This window comes from Oncorhynchus mykiss, chromosome 27 (assembly GCF_057628025.1).
Source record: "Oncorhynchus mykiss isolate SJ-2025 chromosome 27, ASM5762802v1, whole genome shotgun sequence".
Lineage (NCBI taxonomy): Eukaryota > Metazoa > Chordata > Actinopteri > Salmoniformes > Salmonidae > Oncorhynchus > Oncorhynchus mykiss.
Genome location: NC_143048.1, coordinates 3,912,605 through 3,939,909, shown reverse-complemented (window position 1 = coordinate 3,939,909; position 27,305 = coordinate 3,912,605). Strand labels below are relative to the sequence as shown.

General features: G+C 42.4%; 1 protein-coding gene across 1 annotated transcript; it reads left to right on the top strand.

Annotated features, from left to right (window-relative positions):
- Positions 1–93: 93 nt before the first annotated feature.
- On the top strand, positions 94–26,125 carry LOC110507338 (protein NLRC3-like). The gene is made up of 11 exons (XM_036965782.2): positions 94–342; positions 4,160–4,228; positions 4,973–5,206; positions 6,747–6,863; positions 14,308–14,392; positions 14,522–14,750; positions 15,107–16,901; positions 18,662–18,835; positions 20,371–20,544; positions 20,844–20,890; positions 24,444–26,125. The coding sequence occupies exons 3-11, from the start codon at positions 4,989–4,991 to the stop codon at positions 24,968–24,970; spliced, it is 3,366 nt and encodes a 1,121-aa protein (XP_036821677.2). The 5' UTR covers positions 94–342; positions 4,160–4,228; positions 4,973–4,988; the 3' UTR covers positions 24,971–26,125.
- Positions 26,126–27,305: the final 1,180 nt, after the last annotated feature.

The following is a 27,305-nucleotide window of genomic DNA, read 5'->3' as shown; positions in this document are numbered from 1 at the left end:
GTTGTGTTGTCATGTTTTGAATGTTGTATTGTAGTAGGCCTAACCCTCAAAATGTTCTGGTGATTGAGAGAGACGCAGACAATACACGGAGACAGCAACAGAATATGATATGATGGAGTGGGACACCAGACAAGATACAGAGAAAGTGATGGAGAGAGGCAGAAGAATAGAGTTCCAGACAGTTGTAGAATGTATGCCAAGACACATTGTAAGAGCTATAAAGAGAGAGGGAGTGGGAGAGAGAACAGGCAGAACCTGATATGTAAATGAGCAGAGCAAACGAAAGTAACATTTGATGACCTGATGATCATTCCAGACTCTGTTTCTATTGAGAGATAAAAGGTAAGTTGACGATTGTTATGTGTGTTCATATAGTTGATGATATTGTTATGTGTATTCATATAGTTGATTATATTGTTATGTGTATTCATATAGTTGATGATATTGTTATGTGTATTAATGTAGTTGGTGATATTGTTATGTGTATTCATACAGTTCATGATATTGTTATGTGTATTCATATAGTTGATGATGTTGTTATGTGTATTCATATAATTGATGATATTTTTGGTGGACAGTGTTATAATAGTCCTACTCTGTTTAAAATGTTTTCGAAATAAATCAGATGCGTGGGGTGAATTTGTTCTGTGCCCATATGTGTGCCCCAGAGTGATCACTCCTACACTATCTAGAATCTAAAAGGGTTATTTGGCTGTACCCATAGGAGAACCCTTTGTAGAACCCTTTTTGGTACTATGTAGAACCCTTTTGGGTTCCATGAAGAACCCTTACCACAGAGGGTTCTACATGGAAGCAATTAGGGTTCTACCTGGAACCCAATAGTGTTCTCTTATGGGGACAGCCTGGAGGACAAGTTTGGAACCCTTTATTCTAAGAGTGTATTGTATCATAGGTCTATTGACTTTTCTCCTCAAAACAGGCTTAAAACACAACAAGCAACAAACAAACATTTTCTCTTTCTAATCTACTGTTAATGCTTTTCACTGAGGAAGGTAAGTTGTGTGAAAGAGACAAATAAATATTGTGGAGAGACTAACAACAACTTACACTTCCTCAAAACAGGTTGTGTGTATTCATTAGTGCCCATCGTAACAAAACGTTTGGCAACAGAAACCGTTTAGGTCACGTTGTACAGCATTGAGAGAACTGTTTATGTTTTATGCAACATTTTTAAACTGTTGGCTGTGGAGTAAACTAATGAATACAACCCAGGTTTTTGCCTACGACTCGGCATGTCTAAAGCTGAAACCTGAAAGTAACCTGAGGGGTAGACTATGATACAGGCTTGATATACTGGTTTTCTAAAAACAGCCAGATTCAGTTAGCTTCACATTCCAATTTAGGCCTCATCCATAAGAATATACAGAACAGAACAGAAAATATCTCAATGACTTGACATGTTCTGGTTGTGAATTCAGGCTACAGGGAATCCTGCCAGGGATTATTGTAAAGTGTGTAGAGAAATGAAATGTATGGTGTAATGTTAGTATAGTGAATCATAAATAATAAATAAATAATAAATAATTTCATAAAAAATCCTACAATGTGATTTCCTGGATTTTTTTTCTCATTTTGTCTGTCATAGTTGAAGTGTACCTATGATGAAAATTACAGGCCTCTCTCATCTTTTTAAGTGGGAGAAATTGCAGAATTGGTGGCTGACAAATACTTTTTTGCCCCACTATACCTCTCTCTAATGTATATGGCTCTATCAGGATATATAAACCTCTCTCTAGTGTACAGTGCCTTGCGAAAGTATTCGGCCCCCTTGAACTTTGCGACCTTTTGCCACATTTCAGGCTTCAAACATAAAGATATAAAACTGTATTTTTTTGTGAAGAATCAACAACAAGTGGGACACAATCATGAAGTGGAACGACATTTATTGGATATTTCAAACTTTTTTAACCAATCAAAAACTGAAAAATTGGGCGTGCAAAATTATTCAGCCCCCTTAAGTTAATACTTTGTAGCGCCACCTTTTGCTGCGATTACAGCTGTAAGTCGCTTGGGGTATGTCTCTATCAGTTTTGCACATCGAGAGACTGAAATTTTTCTCCCATTCCTCCTTGCAAAACAGCTCGAGCTCAGTGAGGTTGGATGGAGAGCATTTGTGAACAGCAGTTTTCAGTTCTTTCCACAGATTCTCGATTGGATTCAGGTCTGGACTTTGACTTGGCCATTCTAACACCTGGATATGTTTATTTTTGAACCATTCCATTGTAGATTTTGCTTTATGTTTTGGATCATTGTCTTGTTGGAAGACAAATCTCCGTCCCAGTTTCAGGTCTTTTGCAGACTCCATCAGGTTTTCTTCCAGCATGGTCCTGTATTTGGCTCCATCCATCTTCTCATCAATTTTAACCATCTTCCCTGTCCCTGCTGAAGAAAAGCAGGCCCAAACCATGATGCTGCCACCACCATGTTTGACAGTGGGGATGGTGTGTTCAGCTGTGTTGCTTTTACGCCAAACATAACGTTTTGCATTGTTGCCAAAAAGTTCAATTTTGGTTTCATCTGACCAGAGCACCTTCTTCCACATGTTTGGTGTGTCTCCCAGGTGGCTTGTGGCAAACTTTAAACGACACTTTTTATGGATATCTTTAAGAAATGGCTTTCTTCTTGCCACTCTTCCATATAGGCCAGATTTGTGCAATATACGACTGATTGTTGTCCTATGGACAGAGTCTCCCACCTCAGCTGTAGATCTCTGCAGTTCATCCAGAGTGATCATGGGCCTCTTGGCTGCATCTCTGATCAGTCTTCTCCTTGTATGAGCTGAAAGTTTAGAGGGACGGCCAGGTCTTGGTAGATTTGCAGTGGTCTGATACTCCTTCCATTTCAATATTATCGCTTGCACAGTGCTCCTTGGGATGTTTAAAGCTTAGGAAATATTTTGTATCCAAATCCGGCTTTAAACTTCTTCACAACAGTATCTCGGACCTGCCTGGTGTGTTCCTTGTTCTTCATGATGCTCTCTGCGCTTTTGACGGACCTCTGAGACTATCACAGTGCAGGTGCATTTATACGGAGACTTGATTACACACAGGTGGATTGTATTTATCATCATTAGTCATTTAGGTCAACATTGGATCATTCAGAGATCCTCACTGAACTTCTGGAGAGAGTGTGCTGCACTGAAAGTAAAGGGGCTGAATAATTTTGAACGCCCAATTTTTCAGTTTTTGATTTGTTAAAAAGGTTTGAAATATCCAATAAATGTCGTTCCACTTCATGATTGTGTCCCACTTGTTGTTGATTCTTCACAAAAAAATACAGTTTTATATCTTTATGTTTGAAGCCTGAAATGTGGCAAAAGGTCGCAAAGTTCAAGGGGGCCGAATACTTTCGCAAGGCACTGTATATGACTATATCAGTATATATACACCTCTCTCTAATGTATATGGCTCTATCAGGATATATATACCTCTCTCTAATGTATATGGCTCTATCAGGATATATATACCTCTCTCTAATGTATATGGCTCTATCAAGATATATATACCTCTCTCTAATGTATATGGCTATATCAGGCTATATATACCTCTCTCTAATGTATATGGCTATATCAGGATATATATACCTCTCTCTAATGTATATGGCTCTATCAGGATACATATACCTCTCTCTAATGTATATGGCTATATCAGGATATATATACCTCTCTCTAATGTATATGGCTCTATCAGGATATATATATACCTCTCTCTAATGTATATGGCTCTATCAGGATATATATATACACCTCTCTCTAATGTATATGGCTCTATCAGGATATATATACCTCTCTCTAATGTATATGGCTCTATCAGGATATATATACCTCTCTCTAATGTATATGGCTCTATCAGGATATATATATACACCTCTCTCTAATGTATATGGCTCTATCAGGATATATATACCTCTCTCTAATGTATATGGCTCTATCAGGATATATATACATCTCTCTAATGTATATGGCTCTATCAGGATATATATATACACCTCTCTCTAATGTATATGGCTCTATCAGGATATATATACCTCTCTCTAATGTATATGGCTCTATCAGGATATATATACCTCTCTCTAATGTATATGGCTATATCAGGATTCACTTTTGACCATTTGACATCTTTTATTTACTGTGGTTTAGGCTGGTTGAATGAGTTGCCTATGAAAGCTACTTCAACTGCAAGAAAACAGCTGCACCAGTGACTGTAAGGTATGTGATTTCCTCATATGTAATTAGAAACATGTTTGTAGCCTACGCAGTTACAAAGTTCCTTTCGAAACTGTGGCACATATTTTTCTGTAACATGAAATCAACGTGTTGGTATGTAGGAAAGACGGGCAGACTCTCGTACTGTGGGTCTAGGCTACCTACAAACTATTATAAGGTTAGGTCGACGTCAGGCATTCAATAGTCAGAGTGGGTTTGAGCTACGATCACTTATCATGCCGACAAATCTGATGGTCTCTGTGAACTGATCTGAACAGGTTTTGTCTGGTCATCTATGATGTGAAGTCCATAGCTGAGGTATAGAACTCAATCTGCATATCACTAACAAACTGCTATTATACATTATAACCTAGCCTACTTTACATAATATAACATATCTTACTTGTTGCAAATAAACATTGAATGGATCAATGATTTCCCTCTCAGATCATTCATGCCCATTTTCACCCTTCTGTCTGTATTGTCAGATACGTTTAGAAAATAACATATTGAAAGACAATAAATAGTCCACTCTTAGTGACTATTAACAGCGACTTATTATAAAAATGACAGTTACCATGGAGATGAAATGTCACAACTACATGTTCATGTGATTGCATTAAATCCCCTGACTGTTTCTATATGTCTGTTAGTAAATGTTTTATAAGAGATAATTAATAAATGATAACAATTGACATTGAAGAATTGCTGTGTTAATGACAATCGACATGCTGGATTTCTGTTTAGGGGTCAGTGCTCTAAAATGAGTCTCTCTGAGGATAGAGAGGAGGGGGGCCCTGCCTCTAAAATGAGTCTCTCTGGGGAGAGAGAGGAGGTGGGCCTTGCCTCTAAGATGAGTCTCTCTGAGGAGAGAGAGGAGGGGGGCCCTGCCTCTAAAATGAGTCTCTCTGGGGAGAGAGAGGAAGGAGGCCCTGCCTCTAAAATGAGTCTCTCTGGGGAACATGACACCAAAGCTAAGAGGTGAGATGACAATTTTATTTAAGAATTATTAAGAGTTTATTTCCAAAAATGTTCACATTTGTTTTTTAATCATAAATAGTTGCTTATGCGTACCTTCAATATATCTGTTCTCAGATTTTTAAATATAGATTTTAGATGTGTATATTTTTTTTACTTTTTTTAAGCAAAATGCTACATATCCATTATTATTATCCATTCAGCTTGAATGGAATGTTTATATCCTGTACATTTGACTGTGATATGAGGTTGTCTCACCTAGCTATCTCAAGATGAATGTATTACTGTAAATCACTCTGGATAAGAGTATCTGCTAAATCAGGGTTCTCAATCCGTTGTCTGTGGAGGTACTGCAGGGGTTCCGCGGCACCCTGACTGTACTCGTTGCAATGTAAGACATTTGATAGAATTTTCACACGACACGACCACTTTGCCTACTCTTAATTATTGCCTAATATAATGGCATGCATATTTTTTTAACCAATTCTGATCATTGTTACAAGCAGAATTTTGACAATATTACCGTTATATCAACACACTCTTCACACCCGTTTAACAACTCTAAATAGCTTTGGCAAAGTAGGCATCAAGTCCCTTGCCAATAATGTTGCCTACAAAGTTGCATACAAATGTTAATTTTCATAGAACACATATTACAGCCTAGATGCCTTCAGTTGCCCAATTTATAGCCATGCCCAATTTAGGATTATTTTTTAACAACGTGATGTTGCGCTGATGTTTGAGAACCAAAACATTCAAAGGACGTTTTCTCAAAAGTGAGGTTACAAGTTCATCAACTTTCAAAGCAGAACTACTTTCCCATTGTTCCTCAAATGCAGTGTATGATATACCATTTTATAGCTCTGAGTCTCTACTTTTATCCAATTTAAAAAATACAATTTCAAATTTGGCTACACAAGACCGAACCAAGCTGGTTGGTCCCATTTGACTGTATTAAACCTAGCAGTACTACTGATATATCTGAGTGAGGCAGATATATATATGATTACTGTATAAAACCTAGCAGTACTACTGATTTCTCTGAGAGTGAGGCAGATATATATTATTACTGTGTAAAACCTAGCAGTACTACTGATTTCACTGTGAGTGAGGCAGATATATATTATTACTGTGTAAAACCTAGCAGTACTACTAATTTCTCTGAGAGTGATGCAGATATATATTATTACTATGTAAAACCTAGCAGTACTACTAATTTCTCTGAGAGTGAGGCAGATATATATTATTACTGTGTAAAAACCTAGCAGTACTACTAATTTCTCTGAGAGTGAGGCAGATATATATTATTACTGTGTAAATCCTAGCAGTACTACTGATTTCTCTGAGAGTGAGGCAGATATATATTATTACTGTGTAAAACCTAGCAGTACTATTGATTTCTCTGAGAGTGAGGCAGATATATATTATTACTGTGTAAAACCTAGCAGTACTATTGATTTCTCTGAGAGTGAGGCAGATATATATTATTACTGTGTAAAACCTAGCAGTACTAATTGTACGTATTTTATCTGTTGTGTTGTAGCCCAATCAAGCAGGAGAGACCAGCCTCCCCTGTACCCAGCTGTGTGTCCATGAAGAGTGACAAGTCTATGGCGCTACCTATATACTTTAGAGAGGGAGACCTTTCTACTGAACAAAGGTAAGAAGAACTCATGGATCATGGTCAGTGAGTTAAACAACACTGTCTCTAGTCATTCCTCCTCTCCTATTTTCCCATTTATTTTTCTTGTTTTCAAAATCCATAGGCTAATACTTTTTTTCATATAGTCCTAAAACACTATTAAAAAAACACAACATTCCCTGTGTGTGTGTGTGTGTGTGTGTGTGTGTGTGTGTGTGTGTGTGTGTGTGTGTGTGTGTGTGTGTGTGTGTGTGTGTGCGTGCACTCCCTGGTTGAGGAGATGTAATCTCTATCCTGATTGTCTAGTCACTTTTACCCCTACCTACATGTACATATTACCTCAATTACCTAGAATACCTGGTACCCCTGCACATTGACTTAGTGCTGGTACTCCTTATAGCCTCATTATTACCTCAACTACCTGGTACCCCTGCACATTGACACAGTACTGGTACTCCTTATAGTCTCATTATTACCTCAACTACCTAGTACCCCTGCACATTGACTCAGAACTGGTTCTCCTTACAGTCTCATTATTGTTATTTTATTTTATTGTGTTACTGTTTCTTTTTTTAATTTACAAGGTACAAGGACAAGGTATCACGTCTGGTGAACAGTTCAAAGTTACATATCCTCAGTCAGACCAGTAGAAACTGGATCAGCAGCACTACAAGGTAGTCTGGTGAACAGGTCAGAGTTCATATCCTCAGTCAGACCAGTAGAAACTGGATCAGCAGCACTACAAGGTATCATGTCTGGTGGATCATGTATCAATACTGATAGGATGGAAAGAAAGGGAGCGCTGCTCTCAGATCAGTTTTCTCCATTCAAATCTTTCTTTAATTAGAAGCATCGTTTGACTTGTTTCGACGAACTTTGCCGGTACTATTAGGATGTATTGGTCTGCATGTTTTGAACGCCATTGAGCCAGTGGATTACTGAACAGAACGTGCCAACAAAACAGAGCTTTCGGGATATAAAGAGGGACTTTATCGAAAAAAACAACCATTTATTGTGTTTCTGGGATTCCTTGGATTGCCAACAGAGGAAGATCTTCAAAGGTAAGTAATTTAATTTATTGCTATTTTTGAGTTTGAGGATGCTTGTGCAGGTTATGAATTTATGCAAATGCAGACATTTTGTGAGGCGCTGTCCTCAGATGATCAAATGCTATGCTTTCGCCATTAAGCCTATTGTAAATCGGACAAAGTGGTTCGATTACCAAGATTCTAAGCTAAAGAATCATGTATGACACTTGTATTTTCATGAATGTTTAATATTAGGAATTTTATATTTTGAATTTGGCACTCTGCAATTTCACCGGATGTTGTCGAGGTAGGACACTAGCGCCCACCTAGCCTTAAGATTAATCCTTAGTTTGTCAAATATCGATATTATCGATAATATTTCAACCGGACAACAGCGTATTCAATAGAAAGGAAAAAGAACAGAGAGGGCGCACAAGGTCACGCGCGTAAACCTCTAGTGACAGTGAAAATGTCCACTTCCTAGTGGAAACCATAGGAACTGCAATCTGGGAGCTTTATCCCACTATATTCAATAGCAAAAACATTTACACATAAAAAAAAAACATTTCCCGGATGGATTTTCCTCGGGGTTTCACCAGCCATATCAGTTCTGTTATACTCACAGACATTATTTTAACAGTTTTATCTACCAATAATATGCATATCCTAGGTTCTGGGCCTGAGTAACAGGCAGTTCACTTTGGGCACGCCAGACTCTCCGAAATTAAGGATACTGCCCACTAGCCTTATGATTTTAACATTATAATTATTTCACAATACTGATGACGGATCAGCACCTAGAGAAATATTATCACCTATGGTTGCAAATATTGAGGTGGCTTATTCTAATGCTTATCCAATAAAATTGCACTACATCACGGTAGGCTACACATCATAAAATATATTGAGACAAATTACAAACAGTAGCCTACAAGTAGCAAAATATAACTAAATTGATTGATTGAGCATATAACGTGGCTCACATCATCACCATTATCCCAGAAACGCAAGATCCATTCCAATTTGCACACCACCCTAACAGATCCACAGATGATGCAATCTCTATTGCACTCCACACTGCCCTATCCCACCTGGACAAAAGGAACACCTATGTGAGAATGCTATTCACTGACTACAGCTCAGCAATCAACACCATAGTGCCCTCAAAGCTCATCAATAAGCTAAGGACCCTGGGACTAAACACCTCCCTCTGCAACTGGATCCTGGACTTCCTGACAGGCCGCCCCCAGGTGGTAAGGGTAGGTAACAACACATCCGCCACGCTGATCCTCAACACAGGGGCCCCTCAGGGGTGCGTGCTCAGCCCCCTCCTGTACTCCTTGTTCACTCATGACTGCATGGCCAGGCACAACACCATCATTAAGTTTGACGATGACACAACAGTGTGCCTAATCACCGACAACGACGAGACAGCCTATAGGGAGGTCAGAGACCTGGCCGGGTGGTTGCAGAATCACAACCTATCCCTCAACATAATCAAGACTAAGGAGATCATTGTGGACAACAGGAAAAAAAGGGCCGAGCACGCCCCCATTCTCATCGACGGGGCTGAAGTGGAGCAGGTTGAGATCTTCAAGTTCCTTGGCATCCACATGAACAATAAACTAACATGGTCCAAGCACACCAAGACAGGCGGGAAGAGGGAACGAACAAAACCTATTCCCCCTCAGGAGACTGAAAAGATTTGGCATTAGATCCTCAAAAGGTTTTACAGCTGCACCATCAAGAGAATCCTGACTGGTTGCATCACTGCCTGGTATGGCAACTGTTCGGCCTCTGACCACAAGGCACTACAGAGGGTAGTGCGAATGGCCCAGTACATCACTGGGGCCAGGCTTCCTGCCATCCAGGACCTATATATCAGGCGGTGTCAGAGGAAGGCCCTAAAAATGGTTAAAGAGTCCAGCCACCCTAGTCATAGACTGTTCTCTCTGCTATTGCACGGCAAGCGGTACCGGAGTGCCAAGTCTAGGTCCAAGAGGCTTTTAAACAGCTTCTACCCGCAAGCCATAAGACTCCTGAACATCTAATCAACTGGCTACCCAGACTATTTGTATTGCCCCCCCCCCCCCCCCCCCCCCCTTTTACACCACTGCTACTCTCTGTTGTTATCATCTATGCATAATCACTTTAATAACAGTACCTACATGTACATATTACCTCAACTAACTGGTGCCCCCACACATTGACTCTGTATGGTACCCCCTGTATATAGTCTCGCTATTGTTATTTTACTGCTGCTCTTGAATTACTTGTTACCATTATTTCTTATTCTTATTCGTATTTTTTACTTACCTGCATTGTTTGTTAGGGGCTCATAAGTAAGCATTTCACTGTAACGTCTAAACCTGTTGTATTCAGTGCATGTGTCTAATACAATTAGATTTTATTTTATTTGAATTATTGTCTAATATAATGGAGTAAATGTTTTTTTTTTGACCAATTCTGATGGTCAAGCAGAATTTTGACAATATTACCCTTATATCAACTCACTCTTCAAACCCGTTTAAAACTTCTTATGGGTAGGTGAGAAGCTTACCACCTGGTCAACATCCGGTGAAATTGCAGAGCGCCAAATACAAAATACAGAAATACTCATAATAAACATTCATAAATTATACAAGTGTTATACATCGGCTTAAAGATAAACTTCTTGTTAATCCAGTTGCTGTGTCAGATTTCAAAAAGGCTTTACGGCGAAAGCATACCATGCGATTATCTTAGGACAGCGCCCTGCATACAAAAGCATACACACATTTTCAAGCCAAGTAGAGGAGTCATGAAAGTCAGAATTTAGCAATATAATTAATCACTTATGTTTGATGAGCTGTTTCATTTTGTTCAGTAATCCACTGTCAATGGCGATCACAACATTCAGATGAATACATCCAAATAGTACCCTTAAAGCTTGTTGAAACATGTCAAACAATGTTTATAATTAATCCTCAGGTTGTCTTTTGTCAAAATAATCGGTAATATTTTCACCAGACTTATTCAAATGAAAGGAAAAAGAACCGAGGGCGAGCTCCCGGTCTTGTGTGCAAAATAGCTCTGGTCCATCTCACTGTCCACACAAGTCATGGGGTCTTTCGTCCTCATTGTTCAAAATAAAAGCCTGAAACCCTGTTTAACAACTCTAAATAGCTTTGGCATAGTAGGCATCAAGTCCCTTGCCAAGAATGTTGCCTACAACGTTGCATACAATGTTAATTTTCAGCGACCACATATTACGCCCTAGATGCCTTCAATTGCCCAATTTATAGCCATGCCCAATTTAGGATTATTTTTTTAACGACATGATGTCTTACTCCAAAGGGAGAACTTGAAATAACAAGATGTAGATAATTAAATAATCAAAATAAAAACATGTTTATTATACGCTCTTAGAACAGAAGGTTCCTTATCCTGTTAAGGATAAGGAATCTCTCTTTGGAGAGATTGGGTACCCCTAGTAAACTGGAAAAAAAATCTGTCAAAAATTGCTAATATATGCAAATAAAAATTATTATTGGATAGAAAACACTCTAAAGATTCTAAACCCGTTGGAATTATGTCTGTAAGTATAGCAGAACTCACAGGGCAGGCATTCTTCCAAACTAGTTTTTGTGGCCATGAAAGTTGGAGCAACTTTGACGTCATGGCCCCCACCCTTCCCAACGAGCTATGATTCTGGGGACACTTTCTTTCTCTTCCGCTAGATGTCCTCTTTCATTAGAGCTTCAAATCGTTCAAATCCCGCGAGAATTGACCCTATGGGAGTTAGTGCGTGCCACGAGAGAATAGGCTGTGCGTATGGGCGCGAATTGGTCCCAGCCATTCCTTTGTTTCCAGCACTCAAGAGAAGGGCAGACGATGGCCGATTGAATTGAAGTTTGTTTTGCACGTCTAAAACATCATAAAGCTTGCTTCTGCACTTAGTTTGACCTGTTTAGTCGACATATAATGTGTAATTTTGAAGTTTTGATGCGCAACTTATCCGGACCAGAGGACGTTTTGGGTGCATTTCAGCTGATGTTATTAGCAGTAGCTAATACAAAGACGCAAGACTTGAAACCAAACGATGTATTGGGTAAGTATGAAGCCTTCCAGAACATTCTGAACGAAGACCATCGAAGGTAAGGGAATATTTATGCTTAAATCTGTGTTTCTGTTGACTCCAACATTACGTGGAAATGTAGCTTGGAACTGAGCGCTGTCTCAGCATATGGAATAGTGTGCGATTTCTGTAACGTTAAAAATAAATCTAACACAGCGGTTGCATAAAGAAGCAGTGTATCTTTCTAACTATATGTAGAACATGTATATTTAGTCAAAGTTTATGATGTCTATTTACGTTATCTTGCCGCGCTACATAGATTTCCTGCGGGCATTTTTGAGTAATTTCTGAAGGTGAACTCACTGTAAATGGACATTTATGGATATAAATGGCATATTATTGAAAAAAAAAAATATGTACTGTGTAATATGTCATATTACTGTCATCTGATGAAGATTTTCAAAAGGTTAGTGAGCGATTTATTTTTTAATCCTGCGTTTGTTGATTGCATGTTTTGGCTATTGAAATGAGCTGTGTCTGGTGGTGGTTTTACATATATATGTGCTATGTTTTCGCCGTAAAACATTTTAGAAATCTGACTTCCTGGCTAGGTGAACAAGGTGTTTATCTTTCATTTGAGCTATTGGACTTGTTAATGTGTGGAGGTTAAATATTTTTAAGAATATTTTTGCGTTCCATGCGCCACCGTTTCAGCTGAACGTGGGAGGGTTGATCCCCAATTGGGAACCAGTATCGTAGACAGGTTAAACAACCAAAAAGGCTTTTATCACTTCCTTCATATATGGAATCACTAACATACATACATACTTTTTGTGTTCAGGGAAGAAGAACCTGTAGAGTTCTGATGAACGAAAGATTCATGTTTTGAGGATGTAAACCCAGCAGCCCTCCAGTGGTCAGATCAATTCCACCTGTTTCTCCAGCACCCAGTCCAGGTTTCGAACCCTCCACCATTCTGCCACAGCTCCAACTCCTTAGCCGCTAGGTGAAAACCTGAGTTAATCTTCAGAAATAAGCATGAGTTATTCTGCCAAAATGAAGACAAAATGCTATGCAGACATACATGGTCTCACATGTTATACATAATTATTATACATACATCATTGCCAAAAGCACAAGACATACTGTTGCATGTAGGTCTGTATTATTTATGGATTGATTATATAGAAATATAAAACATTACTTTCTACTACTGCAAAGGAATTACATGTGGCTCAGGAACCACTGACTCGCTGCATTATTCTAAAGTATTCTCAAGACACCTGCTGTTAACTCTTAACTACTTAGGACAGCTCACGAGGTGTCCTAAATATCTGCCGACTCGGTGGGACTAGAGGCTTCATGCATAGCTTTAATTTATACCCATTAGTATCAAATGTCTTTATTCTCAGCACTTATACGACCACTTTTCCATTGTGGATATGGGCCCAGATCTCAACATATTGTTATATAAAAATGTAGAAAGTTTGTTTTACATAATAATAAAAAAATAAATGAATATTACTAATGTAACCCACTGTAAAGACTGTTTTTTGTTGATTGTGTTGCACTGCTCACGTCCGCGTTCTGGAACTGTCCACGTCCCCGTACAGAACTGTCCGCGTCCACGTACGGTGTGGCGCCAAGCATATTGTCCCGGTTACGCGCAGAGTGGGATGAGGTGATCTTTGGAAATAATGACGGAGTTCGCTATGGTGTTGACACACCAAAGTTTAGTGTTTAATTTTCTTTTTGCTTTGCGGTCAGGGACAGTATGAGTGTAGCCAGATCCTTTTCACTCTCTATCCTTGTTTCATTTTGTGATTCACCAGATTCGTTGTCATCGAGATCAGGGATAGATGAACAAACTGCTAGCTAGCCAAGTTAGTCGGTACAGCTAGGAAAGCTAGCTAGCTACTCTACCAGCAGTATCCTAGTTATCTTAGTTAGTCGGTACAGCTAGGTATGCTAGCTAGCTACTCTACCAGCAGCATTTTAGTTATTTCAACTTTATTTAACCAGGTAGGCAAGTTGAGAACAAGTTCTCATTTACAATTGCGACCTGGCCAAGATAAAGCAAAGCAGTTCAACAGATACAATAACACAGAGTTACACATGGAGTAAAACAAACATACAGTGTTTGTGAGCAAATGAGTTGAGATAAGGGTACCTCCCTAGTCATTTCTGACTAGAGACTGTGTGTGTGTGTGTGTGTGTGTGTGTGTGTGTGTGTGTGTGTGTGTGTGTGTGTGTGTGTGTGTGTGTGTGTGTGTGTGTGTGTGTGTGTGTGTGTGTGCGTGTGCGTGTGCATGTGCGTGTGTGTGTGCGTGTGTTCACTCCCTGGATGAGGAGATGTAATCTCATGTTTTGTCCACAGAAACCAACAGGAGAGATTAGAGTCAGAGATTCTCAGTGGTCAGTCTTCCCAGAGTCATCAAAAAGACCTGGCCTCCATATTCAGTGTATGTGGTCCTGTTATGTACATTTGTTTTTGTTTACCTCAAGTAAAGTTGATCTGTCAACCATTCATTAATGTGATAATGAGAAAGCATATTGTCTCTTGCTTAACTTATTTACTTTATTTATTTCAGATGCTTGAAGAGAATATTATGACATTTGTGAAGAACGAGCTGAAGCTGTTCAAGAGGATTCTTAGTCCAGAACTCCCAGAAGGCTTTGAGAGTCAGAAGCAGGATAAGGAAGTGGTGGATTCTGAAGATGAGAAGCAGGAGAGCAGTGCCAGAGAGGGGGCTCTGAAGATCACACTGCACGTCCTGAGGAAGATGAACCAGGTGGAGCTTGCTGACACACTGGAGAACTGTAAGATCTGTCTGACTCATGTTGAGTGCTGTTTTATAACATTTAAAAGCTGAAGCGAAAGTACAACTCAATGACATTGTAGCAGCCTTAACTCAACACCTAGTGACCTCCTCAAGTAGCAGCAGGGATGTGTTGTGGTGATTCATTTAAAGAGAGATTAGAGAGAGAGACAACATTAATTATACCATCAATAATCAATAATATTATAATCAGTCACGCCAGTCTGTAATGCAATATGAAAACATTTACACATGTATAGTCAGTTAAATAATTATAATTTAAAACTTTATAACAGTCCTACAATACTGTAAGCATTAAAACATACGTAATATGAATATCCTCTGTGTTATTTCTAGATTCAGATGATCCTGCTGTGATTTGCCAACGTGAACTCAAATCTAATCTAAAGAAGAAGTGTCAATGTGTATTTGAGGGGATCGCTAAACAAGGAAACCCAACACTTCTCAATAAGATCTACACAGAGCTCTACATCACAGAGGGTGGAACAGGAGAGGTCAATAATGAACATGAGCTGAGACAGATTGAGACAACAACCAGGAAACAAGCAAGACTAGAGACTGCAATCAAATGGAACGACATCTTCACACCCTTAACTGGACAAGACAAACTTATCAGAACTGTGCTGACAAAGGGAGTCGCTGGCATTGGAAAAACAGTCTCTGTGCAGAAGTACATTCTGGACTGGGCTGAAGGAAAAGCAAATCAGGATGTGCAATTTTTATTTTCATTCCCTTTTCGGGAGCTGAATTTGATGAAAGAGAACAAACACACTTTCATTGAACTTCTCAATCACTTCTCAATGGAAACCAAACAATCAGGAATCTCCCACTACAACAAGTACAAAGTTCTGTTCATCTTTGATGGTCTGGATGAGTGCCGACTGCCCCTAGACTTCCAGAAGAACAAAATCTGTTGTGATGTCACAGAGTCAACCTCAGTGGATGTTCTGCTGACAAATCTCATCAAGGGAAATCTGCTTCCCTCTGCTCTCCTCTGGATAACTACCAGACCTGCAGCAGCCAATAAGATCCCTTCAGTGTGTGTTGACCAGGTGACAGAGGTAAGAGGGTTCAATGACCCACAGAAGGAGGAGTACTTCAGGAAGAGATTCAGTGATGAGGACCTGGCCAGCAGAATCATCTCACACATAAAGACATCAAGGAGCCTCCACATCATGTGCCACATTCCAGTCTTCTGTTGGATTTCTGCAACAGTCCTTGAACACATGCTGAAATATAAGAGAGAAGAGATGCCCAAGACTCTGACTGAGATGTACACACACCTTGTGGTGTTTCATACCAAACAGAAGAATGAAAAGTATCTTGGGAAAGAAGAGACAGGTCCACACTGGAATAAAGAGAGCATTCTGTCACTGGGAAAACTGGCTTTTCAACAGCTTGTGAAGGGCAATCTGATTTTCTATGAAGAGGACCTGAAAGAGGCTGGTATTGATGTCATTGAAGCCTCAGTGTACTCGGGATTGTGCACACAGCTCTTTAAAGAGGAATGTGTGCTGTACCAGGACAAGGTGTACTGCTTTGTTCATCTGAGCATTCAGGAGTTTCTGGCTGCTGTATATGTGTTCCTCTCATTCATCAACAACAACGAGAATCTAATGGACAAACAGCAAACAAAATCCAATAACTTTTCTTTGCTATTCAGAGACGAGCCTGAAGTTAGTTTCTACAAGAGTGCTGTGGATAAAGCCTTACAAAGTAAGACAGGAAACCTGGACCTTTTCCTCCGCTTCCTTCTGGGCCTCTCACTGGAGTCCAATCAGAAGTACTTACAAGGTCTACTGACAAAGACAAGCAGCTCACGGAGCCATGAAGAAACAGTCAAGTACATCAAGGAGAAGATCAGGGAGAATCTTTCTCCGGAGAGGAGCATCAATCTGTTCCACTGTCTGAATGAACTGAATGACCATTCTCTAGTGGAGGAGATCCAAAGCTACCTGAGAACAGGAAGTATCTCTGGAGCCAACCTGTCACCTGCACAGTGGTCAGCTCTGGTCTTTGTGTTGCTGACTTCAGAAAAGGAGCTGGATGTGTTTGACCTGAAAAAATACTCCAGATCAGAGGAAGGTCTTCTGAGGCTGCTGCCAGTGGTCAAAGCCTCCAGAGCTGTCCTGTGAGTACATAAAATGACACATCAGAACTCATCATCAGGAAGCAATATTCAGTTTAGAGAAAAATATTTATTGTAATATATATACAATATCATGTTGAATTACACATTGAATCAGTGCATTGGTTTTCACATTAGTATAACAACATGACCATACAATTCTAGGAGACCCGAAGATTAATCTATATGTTGTTTGAGAGAATAAACCAAATGCATCTGCCTTTGTCCTTCTGCACTACTGGTGTTAAATGAACAGTGTCATGACATTGTATTAGTTAATGTGACGACTGTTGCTCATCGAACGATTAAAGGCTTCTAATTGCGTGATTAAATGAATCAAGCAATTATTTACTCATTTACCTAGGGCACCATGGGAAAATTTGTTTTATTGAGTTTCTATTTCCTAAATTAACTCAAAGTATATCAGAATATCGATTTTACAACAGTCGCTAATTAATCAGTTTCCTCTACAGTCTCATTCTGAACGTCGCATAATCCGGGAATCTGCACAAACCCGAGTCCCACCAATGAGTTCTTACCACACCAATCTTAGTTGATTATTTATTTACTAGAAAGCTAAAATGATGATAAAAAATACACATACACAAAAACAATATCTAGGCTATAGATTAGAACTTAGTATAACGGGCCAACACACTATGGCGCGTGTTACCCAAAATGGGGATTTAAGGAGAGAGAAAAAGAGAAAGTATACGAGAGAAATATACATTTGGGTGCATTTGGCAGCAATGCTTATTTTAACCCTAGCCTTGCCCCGAACTGCCGCTCTTATGGGTCAGAATATAATGATGTAATTACGTGTGGAAGTTCTCAGATGGGAAGCTCAGCGTGGTCCGTTTAGGCTGCTCAATGACGCACTTCTCCGGCGCAACTCTGGTTGTCCTCACGATGTCAGTGTCCTTTTGGCTTAGTGGTCTGTTTCCTCACCCTTGCTCTGGAAGGGGTCTTCTGAGGATGGACAGCTCTGAAACTCAGAGCTCACAGCGTAGGAATGAAACCGTTTAGATACCACGATTCGCTGGGATTGGATGCTAGGGGCCTCATCCGTAGCTTGGGTAGAAAAATATGTATTCTTCTGCAAACTTGTTTTGCGTTCTGGGTTCATTTACTTTTTAGATCATGGCTGCAGTTTGGGTCACATAGTCTGATATGTTAATTCTTAATGCACATGTCTTATACCCTCGGGTCAGAAGTGGGAGTAACCGCCTTTAGGGCAATTCTCTGGGCGCACTGAGGCAAGGTCTAGATTTTACTCAATTCCAATTTTAGACAACTCACTTCACATTTCATCTTTACCAAAACATTCTCTTTGATTTGGACATTTTCCACGTGCAATGTATAAACATCAAGCATATCCTAGGAAAACTCTTAAAGTTAAAATGTTTCTTTATAATGTCATCTATTAACCTTTAATAACAAAACAAAAATGACATACATTTTCATATTCCATCTATCGTCATGACCACCAATGTGGCTGACGGAAACCATTGTTCCAAAGTCCCTTATTGCATGTTTAATGTTCTGAGGGTGGGTCTCCATAGTGAGAGGACAAAGGAATGTTGTCTGTGGCCTAAGATTTACCAGGGGCGTGAGGGGTCATAAAACCCCCACATCTTCAGACCCCTAGATCTCTCCTTCGCTGTTGGGGGTGAGAGATGATCTGTAGGGTTGTGGTCTCCTGACCTGATCAGGAGAGTCATGACAACAGTGTGTTTGTGAAGTCATGATGATCTCTTTGTCAGGCTGTCAGGCTGTGGAGTCACAGAGGAAGGCTGTGCTTCTCTGGTCTCAGCTCTGGAGTCAAACCCCTCACACCTGAGAGAGCTGGACCTGAGTAACAATGACCTGAAGGATTCAGGAGTGAAGCTGCTCTCTGCTGGACTGGGGAATCCCCACTGTAAACTGGAGACTCTGAGGTCAGTATTCCTGTAGTTGGTCAACAAGTGATAACTGTTCACCAGATCCACATGTGTTTACCAAACACACAATGTCCACACCATATGTGTTTGGACAGTGAAGCTTACAGTTTTAAATTGCTCCAGCTTTTTGAACTGTGTGTGTTTGTCCAGTGTGTGTGTGTTTGTGTGTGTGTGTGTGTTTGTGTGTGTGTGTGTGTGTGTGTGTGTGTGTGTGTGTGTGTGTGTGTGTGTGTGTGTGTGTGTGTGTGTGTGTGTCCAGTGTGTGTCCAGTGTGTGTCCGTCCTGTGTGTGTTCGTCCTGTGTGTGTGTGTCCTGTGTGTGTGTGTCCTGTTTGTCCATTGTGTGTGTGTTCTGTGTGTGTCCAGTGTGTGTGTGTATGTGTTTGCAAGTGTATCACTCAATGAACACACAGACACACAAACAAACTAGGGCTGGGCGATATGGCCAGGTATTTGAAGGTATTTTTAGTTTTGGGCACTTTGAATACAGTGTTTGAGATGACAACCAATTAAAATGCCAGGGAGGAGTTATTGTGACAGGGTAGGAACTAAAGTGTTGATAAGTGTTTCCTAGGAGACCCTATAAGCTTTTGCTACATTGCATGTTTTCTCTTAGCTACTTCATGTAGGTAACATGTTCTTGCTCTGCATATTCCCCTTTGGTTAAGAAGAGACTGTTGCACAATCAACATGCTGATTTAGGTCTACACCATCACTGGTATTATCAGGCTGTATTAGCTAGCTACGTTTGCTCTTATTCAGTACATTTATTAGCTATCTAGCTAGATATTAACATTAGTGGCGAACAATTAGCGTCTCACAAGATTTAGGGCAACTTGCTAAGAAAAGACAAACTAGCTGTTTTGCTGATGTAATAAACATAAACTAATAGTGTCATTACAGAACGCTGGTGGATTTATTTGAAGAAGCAAAGTGAAAACAGCTTTGTTGTCATCCACATTGTTCCATGTGCTGCATTATCCATGCAGACTGAACACAAGTGTCTCGTGGTTGAGGAACATCAAATGCGTTCCTTGAGTGACAGAGGACGTGGATAGGTCACTGTGGAAAGCTCACTGTGGAAAGTCACTGTGGAAAGGGAGGGAGGGAGGGAGGGAGGGAGGGAGGGAGGGAGGGAGGGAGAGAGAGAGAGAGAGAGAGAGAGAGAGAGAGAGAGAGAGAGAGAGAGAGAGAGAGAGAGAGAGAGAGAGAGAGAGAGAGAGAGAGAGAGAGAGAGAGAATACTTAATTTCACACTGGATAAGACAGGAGCAATACACCAGATATAACAGACTGACCCTAGTCCCCCGACACAAACTATTGCAGCATGTCTACTCAAATATTTGTACTAAACATTTTTCTCTCTACAGGCCATACTTTGATAATTTGTCATTTCTAATAATGATACATTAATTTATGGATATGGAAGGTTTCAGGACACTGATATATCTAAAAATGTTGAAAAAGTACACTGCCACAATTTTCACCGCCAAAGAATAGCAGTGTGATTTTAAAATGTTTTGACTCTTTGCAGACTGTCACGCTGTCTAGTCACAGAGGAAGGCTGTGCTTCTCTGGTCTCAGCTTTGAGGTCAAACCCCTCACACCTGAGAGAGCTGGACCTGAGCTACAATCACCCTGGAGTCTCAGGAGTCAGACTGCTCTCTGCTGGACTGGAGGATCCACACTGCAGACTGGAGAAACTAAAGTTTGTAGAGGGTTTATGTCAATGTTCATATCAGGCTAGTTAAGACAAACATTCTTACCACCACTTGGACAAAGGTATATGCTGACTGTGTGTGTGTGTGTGTGTGTGTGTGTGTGTGTGTGTGTGTGTGTGTGTGTGTGTGTGTGTGTGTGTGTGTGTGTGTGTGTGTGTGTGTGTGTGTGTGTGTGTGTGTGTGTGTGTGTGTGTGTGTGTGTGTGTGTGTGTGTGTGTGTGTATGTGTGTGTGTGTGTGTGTGTGTATCACTCAATGACTGTCTGTTCTTCTGCTTACCGCTACAGTGTGGAACATGGTGGAGAGTACACAATGAAACCTGGGCTTAGAAAATGTGAGTGTTGACTGCTGTGAAGAATATTACTAAGAATAAGTCTTAATTCAAGTTAAGTCAAAGTCAAAGACCACCATCATTACTTACTTGGTCATATTAAATATCAGCTGTAGTTCTACAGAAGCAGAAATCAGGGACACCAACGTTTAAAAATAGTTGTTTTGACAATGTGTGTGTCTGTGTTTGTGTGTGGCGTGTTCGTATTACATAAGAAATGTGTGTTTGTGTTCATGATGTATACAGGTGTTGTCACGTTCTGACCCTAGTTATTGTGTTAATTGTTTGTTTTAGTTGGTCAGGACGTGAGTTGGGTGGGCATTCTATGTTTTGTGTGTCTAGGTTGTTTTTCTGTGTTCGGCCTAGTATGGTTCTCAATCAGAGGCAGGTGTCGTTAGTTGTCTCTGATTGAGAATCATACTTAGGTAGCCTGGGTTTCACTGTATGTTTGTGGGTGATTGTTTCTGTGTGTGTGTGTTTTCTGTTTTGGTTATTCACGTTACGTTTATTGTTTATTGAGTGTTCAGTTTATGTGTTTAAATAAACAACCATGGACACTTACCACGCCGCATATTGGTCCTCCGATCCTTCTCGCCTCTCCTCCTCAGACGAAGAGGAGGAACACCATTACAGAATCACCCACCAAACAAGGACCAAGCGGCGTGGTAATGAGCAGCAACAGCGGACGAAGACACAAGACTCCTGGACGTGGGAGGAAATCCTCGATGGGAGAGGACCCTGGGCAAAGCCATGGGAGTGTCGCCTTCCCAAGGTGCAGCAGGAGAAGCAGCAGCAGCAGGAGCAACAGCAGCAGCAGCAAAAGCAGCAGCGGGGGAAGCAACAGAAGCAGCAGAGGAAGCGGCAGCAGCAGCAAAAGCAGCAGCAGGAGAAGCAACAACAGCAGCAGAAGAAGTAGCAGGAGAGGCAGCATTATCTGGACTATACAACTTGGGAAGAGATAGACCGGTGGGCAGTCGACCCAGGGAGAGTGCCGGAGCCCGCCTGGGATTCACTGAAGCAGTGTGAGGAGGGTTACTGGAGAATGAGGTTGGCGAAACGAGCACGGCGGCGCGGTAGGAAGCCCGAGAGACAGCCCCAAAAATGTATTGGGGGGGGGGGGGGAACAGGGAGAGTGTGGCAGAGTCAGGAGTAAGACCTGAGCCAACTCCCCCTGTAAGGATCCATGGATGGAATCAGAGCAGTCGGCTAAGCTGAGGGTTGAGTCTGAGAGGGTCGAGGAATTATTGGACAGATTGGAGGAGAGTGAACGAATGGGAGATGAGGAGACACTCGAGGAGTTGTTAATAGAATTGGAGGAGAGTGAAGAGAGAGAGCTGTTGATTTGGCGTAGTATGCAAGGCATTCGCCCTGAGGTGCGTGTCCCCAGCCCGGTACCACCAGTGCCGGCACCCCGCACCAGGCTGTCTCTCCGTCCCATCAATACAGGTGCTCCCGCCTGTCCGGCGCTACCAGAGTTTCTGTCCCTCAGTCCAGAGGCGCCAGAGCCCCTCAGTCCAGAGCTTCCGCCCCTCAGTCCAGAGGCGCCAGAGCCCCTCTGTCCAGCGCTGCCAGAGCCTTCCTCCTCTCCAGACACATATGGAATCATGTAGTATCAGCCGGAGTCTCCCCCCTGTCCGGCACTGCCAGAGCTTCCGTCCCTCAGTCCCCCCAGAGGCGCCTGAGCCCCTCAGTCCAGAGGCACCAGAGCTCCTCTGTCCAGCGCTGCCAGAGCCTTCCTCCTCTCCAGCGCTGCCAGAGTCTCCCGCCTGTCCGGAGCTGCCAGAGCTTCCGTCCCTCAGTCCCCCCAGAGGCGCCTGAGCCCCTCAGTCCAGAGGCACCAGAGCTCCTCTGTCCAGCGCTGCCAGAGCCTTCCTCCTCTCCAGCGCTGCCGGAGTCTCCCGCCTGTCCGGAGCTGCCAGAGCTTCCGTCCCTCAGTCCCCCCAGAGGCGCCTGAGCCCCTCAGTCCAGAGGCACCAGAGCCCCTCTGTCCAGCGCTGCCAGAGCCTTCCTACTCTCCAGAGCTGTTGGAGTCTCCCGCCTGTCCAGAGCCGCCAGAGCCCCTCAGTCCAGAGGCGCCAGAGTCCCTCAGTCCAGAGGCGCCAGAGCCCCTCAGTCCAGAGGCGCCAGAGCCCCTCAGTCCAGATGCGCCAGAGCTCCTCTGTCCAGCGCCATTTGAGCCGCCCGTCTGCCAGCGCCATCTGAGACACCCGTCAGTCAGGAGCTGCCAGAGCCGCCCGCCAGTCAAGAGCTGCCAGAACCGCCCGCCAGTCAGGAGCTGCCAGAGCCGCCTGCCAGTCAGAGCCGCCCGCCAGCCAGGAGCTGCCAGGGCCATCCGCCAGCCAGGAGCTGCCAGAGCCGTCAGTCAGCCAGGAGCTGCCAGCGCCGTCAGCCAGCCAGGAGCTGCAAGCGCCGTCAGCCAGCCAGGAGCTGCCAGCGCCGTCAGCCAGCCAGGAGCTGCAAGCGCCGTCAGCCAGCCAGGAGCTGCCAGCGCCGTCAGCCAGCCAGGAGCTGCCAGAGCCGTCAGCCAGCCAGGAGCTGCCAGAGCCATCAACCAGCCTGAGCTGCTTCTCAGTCCTGAGCTACCCCTCAGTCCTGAGTTACCCCTCAGTCCTGAGCTACCCATCAGTCCTGAGTTACCTCTCAGTCCTGATCTACCCCTCAGTCCTGAGCTACCCCTTAAGTCCAGAGGGGTCCCTCAGTCCGGTGGGCCTGTTTAGGGTTCCCAGATCAGGGTCGGCGGCAAGGGTCGCCGTTCCTAGGAGACCACAGAGGCGGACTAAGCCTATGGTGGAGTGGGGTCCACGTCCAGCGCCAGAGCCACCACCGCGGACAGATGCCCACCCAGACCCTCCCCTATAGGTTCAGGTTCTGCGGCTGGAGTCCGCACGTTGGGGGGGGGGTACTGTCACATTCTGACCATTGTTATTGTGTTAATTGTTTGTTTTAGTTGGTCAGGACGTAAGTTGGGTGGGCATTCTATGTTTTGTGTGTCTAGGTTGTTTTTCTGTGTTCGGCCTAGTATGGTTCTCAATCAGAGGCAGGTGTCGTTAGTTGTCTCTGATTGAGAATCATACTTAGGCAGCCTGGGTTTCACTGTATGTTTGTGGGTGATTGTTTCCGTGTCTGTGTTTTACACCACACGGTACTGTTTTCGGTTTTGGTTATTCACGTTACATTTATTGTTTTTCGATGGAGTGTTCAGTTTGTGTTTAAATAACCATGGACACTTGGCCGCTCTTCAGACGAGGAGGACGAAAGCCATTACGTGTGTGTGTGTGTGTGTGTGTGTGTGTGTGTGTGTGTGTGTGTGTGTGTGTGTGTGTGTGTGTGTGTGTGTGTGTGTGTGTGTGTGTGTGTGTGTGTGTGTGATTAATGTGAATAAGTGTGTTTTATATTACCATAAAGTATAACGTAAGATCATTCAACAAGTCTCAAGTTACCTTAACTTCTCCTTTTGATACCTAGAAACATCTACATTAAATGAATTAGTGAAAAGTGAGTTAACATTCTGTGAATGATGATGATTTCTAATATTGTGTCTGTTTTCATCCATCAGATGTGTGTGATCTGACACTGGACCCAAACACAGTAAACAGATTCCTCTCTCTGTCTGAGGAGAACAGAAAGGTGACACGTAGGAAAGAGGAGCAGCTGTATCCTGATCACCCAGAGAGATTTGAGGGCTGTGAACAGGTGCTGTGTAGAGAGGGTCTGACTGGGCTCTGTTACTGTGAGGTAGAGTGGAGTGGGAGAAGGGTTGGCATCGGAGTGACATATAAAGGAATCAACAGGAGAGGAGGGGGTGATGACTGTTGTCTTGGATGGAATAACAAGTCCTGGAGTCTGTTCTGCTCTGACAACAGTTACTATGCCTGTCACAATAATATTACCACAACCATAGACGTCCACCCCTCCGGCTCCCACAGAGTAGGAGTGTATCTGGACTGCTCAGCCGGCACTCTGTCCTTCTATAGAGCCTCCTCTGACACACTGACCCACCTGTACACATTCACCTCCACATTCACAGAGCCCCTCTATACAGGGTTTAGGGTTTGGGGTGATGACTCCTCAGTGTCCCTGTAAATAATAACCTGTAAATAACTACCATGTTAACAGTGATCCACACACACACACACATTGGACACATACACACACACAGACACAAACACTGGACACACACGCACACAAACAGGACACACACACACACAACATACACACACACACACACACTGGACACACACACACACACACACACACACACACACACACACACACACACACACACACACACTGATATACACACACTCTGGACACACACACACACTGGACTCACACACACTGATATACACACACACCGGACAAACACTGGAAACACACAAACACACACACTGATATACACACACAATGGACAAACACACACACACTGAAAACACACAAACACACACACTGACACACACACACACACACACACACACACACACACACACTGGACACAATTAAACACACACACTGGGCACACACACACACACACTGGACACACACACACACACACTGACAAAAACTGGACACACACACACACACACACACACTGGACAAACACACACTGGACAAACACACACCACATGCGCACACACACACACACACACACGCTGGATGCACACTGTTGGGGAATAATCAGAATTGGTTGGTAATAGGTAAGATGTTTTATTTTCATCATATGCTTATGAGTTATTTCTCATAAGAATGTATTTTGTTGTACTATAGTGGTGGCCATTGGCAGTTATCTGTTCTATGTCAAGACTAAGTTGCATGGGCCACAGAGAGGGGAGAGGTCAAGGTGTCATCATGTGTAAACATATATTTTGCTCCACTGTGTCTGTGTGCCAGTCACTCCCTACTTTTCCCATCGGGGAGAGGAGGATGGCAGTGTCTGGAATCATTCTATGCTCCCCGTGAGCTTGTCCAGGATTGGTTGTATTTAGAATTGGTTGTATCTAAATGACAATTTGATATATGCCTGTTGATATGGAGAATTGGTTTATGGTTCTGGGTTTGAGACAAAGCTGAACGATTTATTATGTCTATGCTGTCTGACTATGTGTGTTCTTTGCTATTAAAGGATCTCAATTGCAATGTAGTGGGGGCTCTCAGAAAATTCATTGATAGACACTGAATTGATCTGAGAGTCACAGGGTTGTGATAGAGCTCATATAATTAAAGATGGACTTTGATAACTAACTCTGACTTGTGTTGTGGTTTGCTCCCATGATTTGGTAAATAGAGGAAATTTCCACGACAACAAACACACTGGACACACACCCTGGATGCTCACACACACTAGATTCACACACACACACACACACACACACACACACACACACACACACACACACACACACACAGGACACACACACGCTGGATGCACACACACACACACTGGACACACACACACACATGACTCACACACACACACACACACACACACACACACTGGACAAACACACACACACACTGGACACACACACACTGATACACACACACACTGGACACACACACACTGGACACACACACGCTGGATGCACACACACACACACTGGACACACACACACACATGACTCACACACACACACACACACACACACACTGGACAAACACACACACACACTGGACACACACACACTGATACACACACACACTGGACACACACACACTGGACACACACTCACACACACACACACATACGCCTCCCTATAATTGTGAGGACCTTGACACAGGACCTTCCAATGAGGACCATCATTTCTGATTGGGAACAAACACACACCTCTTTCCATTTCTAAGTGGTCCCACAAACACAGAGGTGAAAATATTACAGGAATATTCTGCAAATGTTGATGAAGGCGTCACTCAATCCACCCAAAACAACATGCAGTCTTTCCACATGAAGTTATAGTGTGACGTTATGAGTTGACGTTAAAGTAACATACTCAGAACATACTGCACTTGCTTTATACTGTTGTAGATGTATCCTCTGTTTAAACATTTAAACTATTACAATAACACCGTTAAAACACCAATGTAATAATTTGTTGTGCGTCTTTTATGTTGAATAACAAATTGTACAATTAAATATGGACAAACGCTCCATAGTTGTACAAGTATACAAGGATATATTGTACTTTTCATAATAAAACATACTTGAAACAAGGAAAAAGCATGTTAATTGTTATTTTACATTGCCTCTGCCAATCGCAGGTTTGTTATGAATCTTGACCTGGAGGCAGAACTGTGCAATTTCCTCTAGATATGCCAGCTGCAAAGTCAAAATGGGCTGTGGAAGATAACGTTGTTTTATGGTCTTAATTTACAGTTTTTTCCAACTGCTTACACACGTTTTCAAAACTGTCTCCTTTTTTCCAAA

What these genes read in the sequence shown, in the direction of transcription:
- LOC110507338 (XM_036965782.2), top strand. Translation starts at nt 4,989, where the DNA reads ATGAGTCTCTCTGAGGATAGAGAGGAGGGGGGCCCTGCCTCTAAAATG. An exon ending in AAAGCCTCCAGAGCTGTCCT is followed by an intron (nt 16,902 to 18,661) that starts GTGAGTACATAA and finishes TCTCTTTGTCAG; the next exon opens with GCTGTCAGGCTGTGGAGTCA. An exon ending in GAAACCTGGGCTTAGAAAAT is followed by an intron (nt 20,891 to 24,443) that starts GTGAGTGTTGAC and finishes TTCATCCATCAG; the next exon opens with ATGTGTGTGATCTGACACTG.